This window comes from Lissotriton helveticus, chromosome 4_1 (assembly GCF_964261635.1).
Source record: "Lissotriton helveticus chromosome 4_1, aLisHel1.1, whole genome shotgun sequence".
Classification (NCBI taxonomy): domain Eukaryota; kingdom Metazoa; phylum Chordata; class Amphibia; order Caudata; family Salamandridae; genus Lissotriton; species Lissotriton helveticus.
In genome coordinates this window covers 447,296,030-447,308,538 of record NC_136063.1, presented here as the reverse complement: position 1 = coordinate 447,308,538, position 12,509 = coordinate 447,296,030, and the positions used below count along the sequence as shown (strand labels likewise).

At 42.9% G+C, this 12,509-nt stretch overlaps 1 protein-coding gene across 4 annotated transcripts in view; it reads right to left on the bottom strand.

The window, feature by feature from the left end:
• Positions 1–449: 449 nt before the first annotated feature.
• The window catches only part of RAD54B (RAD54 homolog B), a 608,133-nt gene continuing 596,073 nt past the window's right edge, over positions 450–12,509 (bottom strand). For all 4 annotated transcript variants that reach the window (XM_078687026.1, XM_078687028.1, XM_078687027.1 and 1 more), the window contains one exon: positions 450–811. In XM_078687026.1, coding sequence (XP_078543152.1) covers positions 594–811 — 218 coding nt within the window. In that variant the 3' untranslated portion in view covers positions 450–593. The remainder of the gene's footprint in view (positions 812–12,509) is intronic.

Here is a 12,509-nt window from a genome sequence, read left to right as displayed (position 1 = left end):
AACCATTGCCTTTGGCTGCACGCTGTGGATTGCTGGCTGCAGGGTGTGGTCTCCGGCCAGGCCCCACAACCAAACTCTGCAGTTGGTCAACCAACCACTGCGCACAGCCTTCCGCCAAGCACAGGGTGAAGTTGGGTGCAGGGCTTTGCCGCTGGCCAGTCTCTGCTTCCAACTACTGTACTTTGCTAGGATAGACTGTCACTAGGGCCGGACTGGCTGGAGTGGGAACCTGGGGCCTTTCCCCTGTGGGCCGCCAGGGTGGAGGATGGTTTTGTGCCCCTGGGAGGCAGTTTTTGTTACAGGGCCGTTTTTGTGGCATAGCATTGTGGGTAGAATATTTGCATTCTATCAAGAGCCTTGGTGATGGGGCACGAGGGGTTGCGGGGCAGTGTCAAGCAGCCCTACCCTGGACATTAACATAACACACACAGATGTAATATTTTCCTATCAATAGTTGTGAAGTTAAATTTTATTATAAAACAATATATGCAATAACAAGTACATTTGATTTTAACAGAAAAATGTAACTGTACATTTTATAGAAATTGTGCTGTCGCTCTAGAAATAAATAGCATTTATTTGTAAAAGGAGAGTCAGTCCTTTACGCCGGCCGCTGCTGTACGGTTGGTTGTGTTCTGGAAAATGAAAGAGATGTGCTCTTTGCTTGCATCGAGGTACGGATCTGTGAAATGCTGATGCGCGCCTGAGAGGTGTTTCCACTGCATCAGCTCTGACATCGAGAGATGCTTTTGGGAAGACGGCTTTTCTTGTAATTGACCAAGCTGACAACTTCTTTGTAGATTTGGTTTCTCTGAAGAAAGTGATACAAGTAATTAAAATAAGATCTTCCTCATTTTTATTGCTCAAAGCAAGAATAACGAAACTAACGAACTCAGTAAACGAAAAAACTTGGTGCAGTTACAGCAAGATGTTTCACTCACTACTCTGAGAAAAGCAGCATTATCAAAAACAAAAAAAAGTTACAAAATCAGCAATGCCTGTTGTGATTGTATTTACACTATGTAAATAGCTAACCCCAATCACAGGATCGAGCGGCGGTCTGCCACGCTTGCCCATGGCCTACCAGAGCAGCAGCACCAGAGTCACTCCAACTCCATTACTCATTTTCTAATCTTTTCGCGAAACAAGACCCAGATTACGCGATAACACTCAGCCTGATTGATTGGAAAAACTGTTCTTAACACGAGGAAAAAGGAAAACAATTGGATCAGAATTTACAACTATAGAAAAACCTTGGTACATGTGGTTACACTGTAGGGGATGAAAGCCAGCTGCAGGAACTGAGAAAACGCTGGACAGACAGGAATCAACAACCTGGAGACATGAGCACAGGGCGGCTAGGTCCTCCTTGAATGGCAAAGCATCAGTGATGATAATAACAGTGCACAGAAGAACTTATCCTGCATCTCCCAAGAAGGATGATTCCTGGTCTGAACAGCCTGTCCCACCCTCAGCAACTCCCCCCACAAAAAAGAATGCCCCGTATTATGACGGACGGATCGCCAGAAGAAGAAGTGTGATCACAGGAGATTTCATCGTTTGACCGAAACAATGACCAGGTCAATATAAATGTAGACTTTTTGAGGAATAAGGCTGCTACCTACAACCAGTAGTGGAACGTGCTTGTTGTTGGGCATGCAAAGGAGATGATCTTAAAATGGATGAAGTAAAGGATATGAGACAGCCAGCAGGGATTACTACGAGTGGACATGCCAGTTGCCGTCCATCTCAGAATCACAGGATGCTCTACGCCAGGTCAATGCAGGGATGCGAGTGTCCGGCTAATGTCCTTAGTGACTGACACACCCCAGCAAGAGTGTAGTGTAGTTCCTATTTCCCTAATGGGTTCTGCGCATTGGAATAATATACACTATAGGTTTGGCATAGGACTGAGGTCAGTATGCACCTATCGAGTATATTAAACTTAATTACTTTTTGTGCCAGCTAACTCAGAGGCCACTCAAAACTACTTGTAAACAAGAAGGGAGTAGTTTCTGGCAACCACATAAAACATGACAACTTTGTTTCTATTTAGAATCGGAACATTCTCAGAATCGTGGAAACAACAGAGAACAGTTTCACTAAGCTAATCATGCATGCTTAGTTTCTTCAGAGTTACACAGAAAGAATAGACGGGCGTTTAAAAAAAAAGGATTTATTGAACAGTCTTATTTCTCGTGTAATAGATATGAGCTGTTACAATCGTAAGACAGTATGCAAGATATATTATGTACAGTGTAAGCAGTAGGAAGAAATAATAATGCGCTAGCTTTATCTTTTAGCTATGACATATATATTCATATACATAAATAACATGCTAAAAATGCGAGTACTCATATGATGCTTTTCTAACTAGTTCTACCCCAGTGTACCTAAGTGTAGTACAAGGTAAGAAGTAGGTGTTATATGCTATAGTATGGTAGGCTATAGTTTGTATGCCAAGTTTGTATGCTAAGTTTGGATGCCAAGTTTTCCTCTAGGTTCTAGTCAGCTCCATACCTTGAGAATGAGATAGGTGGGAATCTCTTTCCGGGTCTCGAACTCTAACACCCCGCGAAGGGAGTCAGACCACTGGAAGCTGGATTCTCTGCGAGCAGGAATTACAGCGTCTTGTCAGTGCGTCAGGCCAGGACACGGACTCCTCTAAAGTAGAGGTCTCCTCCTACTTGCTTTGGCAATGAAAGTTATTTTTATACCTGGTAGACGCCTTGGAATGTTAGCATTGACGTAAAGTCGGGCAGAGGAAGACGTCAGGAATGAACCCTTAGGGAATAGCAGTTAATGCATAATAAATGAGTTCTTGGAGAAATCAATAATCCTGGGCTCGGGAAACTACCAACAGCTTAAGAGTCTGGTTTCTAAGAACTCGTTGTGACATTGGGGTGGAAGGATGTAGGTGACCATGCCTGTATTTGGATAGCATGGCTAGTGCCTAAATAAGGACTGGGATCTTATGCCTATATAAGGGCAATGCGAATTGTGCCTATATAAGGACATGTATCAGGAAAACCTATATATGGACATCTAAAGTGGAATACATCACCCACCACTTTCGAATGAACGATTGTACTAAATGCTAAACATAAATTGCTTAACATTAAGCTGAGTACCAGATGTTGCAAAAAAACATTTATAAAAGCATACTAAAAGAAGTTAAAAAAACTCTTGCTAAACATGTAATGCAAAGGTACTGTACATTTTAAAGCAGTTCTTCATTCTTAGCATATATTGGAAAGAAATTCAATATGAATGAATAGAAATGTATACATAAGACGAAATGGTTGACAATTATTCAAGAACCAAAGCCATTTCATAACATGTTACTAAATGAAATAGTTGTAAATAAGGTGATAATGTGTCCCTGGAAGTATTCAAAGAAGTCCGTCCTATATGAATAGTTCTACTGTAAGCAGATTAAATTGCCAATTATTATAACATTTAGAAAAAAAGAGTCAATTTTAGGAAGAGTTCCAACTTTTGTTCTGTTTTGAAAATATGGAGGCCAAATTCATAGCTTCCCCGGTACACTGTGAGCCGAATCAAAGTCAGTGTATGGGTCTAGTTAAAACATGAAATTATCTACTCCTGTAGACAAAAGATAGTCTACCGATGTAGGTGACAGTTGGAATACCTCATTTAGAAGGTTAACTGCAGAGTGTAAAGCGCTCTGATAACCTTCGGGTTCTTGTTCGCGCTATATAAAACTTTATAAATAAGAGATGAGAAGCATCGCCTTCAGCATGGGATGTCGCAGCAATGTTCGCGTCCGTTGTTACCTTTGTGCCTGTTGATCCATCTCATACCTCAGCAGGAAGCGTCTTTGAGATCTCAACAAATGCCGTCATCAGGATTGGTAGCCTCTGGGGACAACACAGAGCATGGGCCGTTATCGGGTCCTGCAGAGTATCGATATCCATTGGCATGCCTGATGGGAGTGATAGACAGATGTCTAGCATGCATTCTTCACAGCAAAGCAGGCAGCATAGAACAGGTAAGATACAATCTTGCCAGATTGGCCCAAATGACAGAAACCACATTGTATTAAGTGCCCGTACACGAGGTATGCCCAAAAGTTGCACTATGCGCTCACAGCACTTCCGTTCTAGGAGAGCTTTCTCCAAGTTGCTGGGAGTGACGCCGGTGGATAGGCTTGCCATAGCGTAGTAGTAGGAATAAAAATAAGATTCCTGCCACGAGTGCTAGAATTAATGGCAGACCAACAAAACCCCAAATGCACGAAGTTTGGAATGATTCTGAGGACCGCCTGAAAAGGTGTTAACAGACCTGAACATATGGTCATAAATACATGTACAATTCCGCTCGTATCACACATGTTTAAGATGCGTCCCATCATTTCTACGAAATGTACAGGGCAGTTTGTACTTATTAGAGCCTGTATCTCAGCCGAAGACCTTGCAATTTGTAGATCATAGGTTTCTTTGGCCGAGGTCAAAGGTACGTTCATTCTTAACAGCATGGCATTCATTCTGCTTAAAGTATCAAAACGTATAAAAGAAACATTCAATGACGGCCATAGAGGCGACTCCCTGACTGTCTCTATTTGGGGGAACAATACTTGCATACAACAAGAAACCCTGGAGCTAACCGTTACCAGATACGGGATTCCTGGCAACATGCCACAGCAACTTTGGAATGGAATGGAAGTGCACTTATAGAGCTCATGGCTACCCGGAAGCAGCCCAGAGCTAGGAACTGACACGGAGGAGACAGAAAGCTAAGGAAACAGCATAATCTTTAATTGCTTACGGAAAGCCAGGTGGTTGGAAACTGTGCGATGGTGTAAAGGCAGAGAGTTCCAGAGTTTGGAGGCGTTATAGGAAAATAGCCGACCACCACTTCTGGACCTCTTGATCCTAGGGATCTCCGCTAGATACAGATCATCTGACCTATTGGCTTTATAAGGACGTATCATGGTAGAGTGAATGGGTGGGCCAATTCCCTGCATTGACTTATGTACTAGACACAAGGCCTTGAATCTAATACGTTCCTGCACTGGAAGTCAGTGGAGGGAACGAAGAGCAGGTTTGGCCGATAATATATTGGTGGTTCCAGTCAGAAGTCTGGCGGTGCTGTTTTGAACCGATTGGAGTTTTGGGACAGCTGAGATGGGGGCGCCCAAGTACAGAGCATTCCCATAGTCCAGTCTCGAGAGTATGAGTGATTGGACCAGCACTTTCCTAGCCTCGGAGGGGAGGAGAGGCAGAACTTTTCGAGCCATTCTGAGTAGGCCATAGCAAAGGGCTGCTGTCTTCCTAGCCTGCGTCCTAAAACTCAAGTCCTGGTCCAACCATATACCCAGGCTCTTAATTTCTAACTTTGGGACCGGTGCTGGACCCATGTTGGGGGGCCACATGGAACTGGGTTTAAAATTAAGGGTATTGCCCAGTATCATAATCTTGGTTTTTCCTCCATTAAGCTAGAGCTAGGATGCGTCCATCCAGTTAGAAATGTCCTCTAGCAGGTATAGAAGTAATGAGTTTTTAGGTCTGTCTGGTTTAACCACACCACCAGCTGCGTATCGTCTGCGTAGGTAATCATTCGGATTCCAGTTCAGGAGAGAACCATGGGGAGTTGTGGGGCCCAACAGTCTTTTTTATCCTGGTACTTTGGAGGACAACATTAAGAGACTCCTCTATCCAACTGAGAAATTCCTCATTGGTTTTGACCTGGCACAGGTTCAAGATAGGTTTAGTCCTTTCCAGCTCATGGGACCATTTCTCTAGGGGGAGCTTGTTCCAGGAGCGACCAAGGGCCCAGGTAGATTGCGACGTAGGTCTGGTAGTCTGTGGTAACCAGGAAAGGTTTATCAAGAAGTGATCTCACCACGGAAGTGGGACGGGGTCAGTCCCTTTAAGGTCATCTAGACTAGAGAACACCGGGTCGAGGAGGTGTCCTTTGACAGGAGTACTTTGTCTGATTTTTTGGGACAATTGGAGAGACGTAAAGTCTCTGGCCAGCTCAACTGCATTTACTGCTTGCGGATCATCAAAATGGAGGTTGAAATCTCCGAGGATCGTAAAGTTAGCCGCAGCGCTGGCCAGGTTAACCGTTGCCTCCAGTAGAGATTTATTAAAGGCTCTTATTAATCCAGGGGACGATAAACAAGGATGCCTGTAAATGAGAGGAGTGGGGAAAATTCAGTAATAAAATGGGTGTTCTCACAGTCTTCGAGAGGGTTAACAAAGAGGCGACAGGTGAACTCTTCCTTATGAATGATGGCGATCCCACCAACTCTACCTGTTGGTTGGTCTGCTCTTTGCATGGCGAAGCCAGGGGGGGAGTGCTTGCACAATATCGGGCTCCGAGCTGAGCCATGTTTCTGTGAGGAATAGTACATCAGGGTCATGGTCTCTGGGAAGCATCCAGATCTCTGCAGTAGGACTCTAAATTGGTCCTTAGGTGAGGTGTGCTCTAGCCTATTAGGAGTGAGGTCCTGCTTGCAGTATGGGCAGTGTGATGGAAATGTATCTGGAGGGAATACATGGCCACAAGTGGTTCCCGGGGCGCAGTTTAATTTCCTGAGCTGAGAGCTAGAGTAGAAGTATTGTGTTGAGGGGAGAGATGCAGGGGTTCTGGCACCTGAGCCCGGATTGGCGCAGATGGGCTTGCCTTGGCACCCCTTCTGCGCGCCCGCTGAGCGCGTACACTGCGCGGTCGCGTCACAGTGCGCATTTTATCTAAATCACGATGCGCCGGGAACAGCAGCTAGACTGCTGACCCGGTGAAGATTAATGCGGAAGTGTGAATGCCCCCAAGCCCCAAGAATATTGAACACAGCTCTATCCCCAACACACAAAGATAAAATACGTTTATTTAAAAGAGTAAGATCCAATTAAAAGCGATTGCAGAGCAACAACACTGACCTGCAGATACACTCAGAACACGAGTGCTCCGCCTCCCGCCCGTGTCAACTTTGATCACTCAACATGAGATAACTCCCATTAGAAAGTTGGCCAAACATTGGATTAATCACAGCAGCTGGTGTATTCTGCAGGTGGCAGGACAAGTTTGCCACAGAACCATTACAAGCCCTGCGTAAAGAAATGTCCCGACATTTGAGTGAACCGCTCAGTGTATTTTCACAGTGTGTAAAGCTCAGAATCACTTCACGACCCCCACTCCAACATGTATCCGTGAGGAACATCCCAGGATGTCTTAATGTATTCTTTACCCAACCTTTCATATTTGCCTGCTTGCATTTGTCTGAGGCAATACTGAAAATGAAAAGTAGTGACAGGCATTGTTATTTTGCCATGATAAGCCATTCTGTAGCTGGTTTTTCTGCTACCGTAAATGGTAATTTTTCCAGTTTTTCAATGCTCAGCACTGTATACTTTGCTCCCCTTTGTGCCAGTTTGATCTGTTCATCTGTGAGATTATATTCTGTAAACAGAGAGGACGTGTTGATGAAACGCCAAGGCACATAGCCAGCATGCAATGATTGCAGAGTCCAGCCTAATAACTTAATAGAACGTAACTGAGACTGGCCTTGTTGCAACATGGCTAAATCTTGTTCCAGTATGTCAATAGCAGAGGATACAATGTTGCCCAGTGAATATATTCTGGATGACAAAGTTGTTAAACCATTGTCGACCACAGTGAGATCAAGTCCATGTATTCTTTCTGTGGCCTCTGCCTGTGAAACCTTCCATATTTCATTATAAGCAGCATAAATGCCGGCATATATGAAACTTTTTAACGCGGTTTTCTTGGTCCTAGCAAGAAATCCCTACGGTCTGCGCCTTCTATAAGTACAGATAAGTATTGTTTCTCATCCCAGAGTGTAGATTTTTGTAGCCAGCCGAGGCACAATTTTTCTACTCGGTATGTTGTTACTATCCCTGGATGCTTTCTTTAAACATAACGTGGGACTGGCCTATTGATAGTAAAGCCCTGTATTCTATTCATGAATCTTTCTTGACAGATGTTTGTGTCTGTGGGCCAGAGCAACAATTTTTCCCAATCAGGATCTAATCTGTTGTTTTGTAGTATTGTGTCTACTGTGTCTCCTCCCTGTGTAGTGCTATTGCTTGCAGGTTTTGATACAGAAGGTGTGTTCATGTCTTTGATCTTGGCGAATCCAAGGCAAGACGTTTGTTGCACAGCGCATTCAAAAACATTATTTGCTGTAGGATGATACAGGCTCTAAACAAAGCTTCTATCCCCTGTACTTGCCATTCTTTTAAACCCCAGACAGATTTTGCGTCGATTGTGTCTTTCCAAAAGTCAAACCCTTGTCTAGACAGTTGGGCAATAAACGCTGCAGAATAAATCTGTTTTGTATTAGTTAAGATAATTTTCTGTCCTGTTTTGTTTACATTCTTATCTTATACTAAAAGTTTTCTGGATCAGATGTATTGTACCCTGAAAAATATGGAAACTTATTTGCAAACGTTTTTGAACTACCCTTTGGTGGTGTAGAATAATGTTCCCATTGGTTAAACAAACACATTTCTAGGTGTTGCAGATTTATACAAGAAATGATGAACATAATGGTTATACCAATAAAGCTGTTCGTAGTCTGATGAACACTCCAAGTTTTCATAGATAGAGATCGCAGCACACCTTTCTAGATCAGACATCATGTTATTAACAGTCAATCATCAGAATAGGTACTAGAGGTAATAAAGTCACTTAATGAAATTTTAAATAAATGTGGAATCTTCAAAAGTTCTGACAGGCCGAATATATCATAATCGGTTTTGACCCAAACTATACCACCCTGTATAGGAACGACTGTGATTTTTACTGCTGACAGGTCTCTTGCTTCACGATGGAATTATTTGTGTGGCTGTAAAAGTAAGTTCCCATTTTTACTTTCAGAGTCATTACTAAAGCTAGCCAAAGCAGAAAGAAAAAGATTCCAGAAATAATCCATAGTTCAATCCTTGGTGAAACCAGATAAGTCTCCTTCAGAAAATGAAAAAAAGTCTTTATGGCTGGCATCGTTTCAGGCTCACTTGGATCCTCAGAAAACGCATCAAAGTTGATGAAATAGCCAGAAGCAGTTCGGTAAATTTTTGGAATTGCATCAGGATTTGTCGAAATCTCTGGAATCAGTTGATCACGTGTTACATTGGTGTAGACAGGTGTAGCTGGACGAACTGGTAATTGAGTTTCAAGAGGGATGAGTTCCATAGCATTGTTGCTTAGTCCTTCATATCTTACTGCTGACATCTCGATGGTGATGAGTCTTTCAGTCTGAACTTCTTGGATAGTAGCAAGAGGAGTGTGTCTGCTACTAGGTCGGAGTACACGAGGCCTACTATTTAGTATCGGCCACATAGTGTGGTTTGATGAGGTCGATTGACACAAATCATTTCTCCTTTTTTCCAGCAAGGGGTGGCAGAAGTGCTGTTTTTGTTCCGTGGATGGCTAGAACAGGCACTGGTTGTCTGTAAGAAGGTCCAAATTCCTTCTTGTCCTGAATCTTCTCTCTGACTAGATCCCCAACTTAAGGGATCCACACAGGCCTTGCTGGGACTGCCGGTTTTTCCCCAGTGGTGGTTGGCTTCAGGAACACGTTGCTTTGTTTCGATCTTAGTTCATTTAGATCCAGTAAAACAGCCAAATGATCTTTGATATCAAAGGGTTTATTTTCCACCACTGTGCCTTTACATTCGAGATCAGGAACCCACATTCTTGTCCCAAATAGGACCTCATATGTAGTGACCCCCCCCCCCCCCCCCCGAGAACTTCTTGGCAAATTATTCAATGAGCGTTGGACCCCATAAAGATGTTTGACCCACCCGTCAACAGAGCCTAATACTCTAGCTGTTATAGACTGCTTTATGTCCCGGTTTTTCCTTTCCACAACAAAATTTCCCTTAGAATGAAACAGAGAGGAGTACCGCAATGCTAAGCCCAAACTGCCCATGGCTTCTTTGTAAGCCCGAGAGCTAAATTCAGGCCCCTGGTCAGAATGTAGTGTGCCAATTGCGTATGTGCGGATAAAGACCTGCAAATCTTTTATAACAGTTTGAGTGTCAGCCGAGCACTGAGGCCACATCCATAGGCCCCTTAACTTAGTGTTTGTGGGAATGAAATTGTCATAAAGGATGCCTGCGCATAGATAGTCTAATGCTGTCTAACAATGGTGTCTGTACTGGGCAGGCTACTTTATAGTCTGGTGTCTGATGGCGTACAGCACTACGCTGCCTCTTGCAGTATCTGCCGTCATTGATGAAGATGTGAATCGGTGTATTCATTCCAGGCCACCAGTACATCTCTTTTAATGGTAATATTGTTTTAGAGATCCCCTGATGTGACAGGCCCTCCCCAATGTGAACTTCATAAATCAAAGCTGATCTACGTTCCCTGTTTGGAATTACCCTATCCCCAGTCCAGGGATTCGAGCAAAAGGAACATTGTTCGCATCAATTACATAAGAGTACTTGAGTGGAAATTTTTTCGGTAACGTTGCACCACTGCCTTTTCTTGAAGCATTGCCAACCAACAATATCTCACTGTCTATTCTCGTTTTTGAACGAGTGATCGCAGCTAGGGAAGCCATTTGTACAGCCCCCTTTACGGCTTCATCTGCCGATGAATTCACTGCAACGTGAATGACATCACGTTGATGACTCAGTGTGTGTATCACGTGAGCTTTTGGTAGTTCGTTTCTCAACTGAACTACTTGTTCCCAAAGTGTTTTATGCTTTATTGTGCCACCTTTTGCATCTTTGAATCAGTTTTGAAGCCAATTCTGTAAATATTCATTATATGACTGAACACAGTAAAAGGAATCGCACACTACAAGTGAAGGGAATTCGCGATCTGTACTTTTAAGTGCCAGTTTGAATGCTTGTAGTTCAGCTCGCTGAGCTGTTCAATCTCCTAGAGATTGAGTTTTAGTGACCATAGGTCAGAAGATACCATCGCGCATGCGACCTTTAACGATTGCACACACTGCACTGTAAGCTTGCTTACTCCCTATAGTGGGTTGTGCTGATCCATCAGTATAAATTATAAATTCGTACTGATCTAGAGGCAGAAATTCAGTGGGCAGAGGACAATCATGTTCATATTGCAGGAACGCTTGTGTTTTTAAATCGGGATCAAAAACATATTCAACATCTGTTGCAGCAAGAGAATTAACCCATTGTATCCATCTAGGATGTAAAGGTTTTGCATTTGGAATGCTAGCTTTTGTAACTGCCTCTAAGGCTGGTACTGGAATCATGACAATAATGAGTTTCCCCTGAGCTAGAGCTCTTTCTTTTGCTACAGCGATTTGAACTGCTGTCAGGATTTTTTCGGTTGAAGTGAAGCGCATTTCTGCTTGTGTATACAAATGTAATTTGTATGCAATTGGTACTTTTTCCACCCTCATTAAATGTTAAATAGGTAAATCCGCACTGACCCGAAATTATTCAGGTCACTAAATTGCGTTTATTTATGAGTGTTTGTAAGTGATTTGTTGCTAACATGTTAGCTTGGAGTGAACGTAGGATTTTTATGTGTTCCTGTGTCCAATGTGTTGTTGAAAAATAAGGTTTGATTAATTTGTAGAGAGGTTTAATCCTTTCTGCGTAATTTAGAATGTAAATTCTTCAAAAATTTAGGAAACCTAGAATCAACTGTACATTTTTCAGCGTTTTTAGAGGTTGGAGCAGCGCACACTTTTCTAAAAAGTTAGCTGCCAGGCTTTTGCCTTCACTTGAAAGCTCATATCCTAGGAAAAGGACATTGAGATGGGCAATTCTGGATTTTTTAAAGTTGAATTTATAGCGCTCAGAGGCGAAGCCCAGTATAATGGTACTCACCCTATTCAAGTGCCTATCTAGGTTATCGTCTGTCAGATAGATGTCATCGGCATATGACAATGCCTTGTCATCATAAATTTGTAGTAACTCTGTTACTCTTGCGGAAAATGACCCCGGGCTGTTCTTCAACCCTTGTGGGAGTCAACAAAATTGATGCTGGGTCCCCATTATTGAGAAAGCTGTTAAGTACCTGCAATCAGGTGCTATGTTTTGACAAAAGAAACCATTTGAAATGTCTAATGTGGTTTTATATTTTTTACGCACAATGCTGTTCATTAATGCTGTACGATGTGCATTTTGCACTGCACATTATTTGGAACAAGTGTTCAAGTGTCTGCAATCCAAAACTAGACAATATGTATTGTCTGGTTTGGATACAGGAAACAAAGGATGGTTCATTGAGGAGGTGCATGTTTCAATCACCCCTTTGTATTCAAGTTGATCTAAGATCTCCCTGACCTGTTTTTTAGCTTATTGCTTTATTGAGTACTGCCTTTGTGCAGTAGGTTAATTTTTTTGCTGTATTTTGTTTTTGTGGTGCGGTATGGCCTCATCCCATCCTACATGATTTTTGTATAATGATGGGGCCTGGGCAACTGCCCATTTCCTGGCATAAGTATATTTTAGGTGAATTGGAATATGGTTGGAGAAGGCTGGCATAATGATGTCCTCGCCATGTGGGCACTCCCTGACAAATCCCGG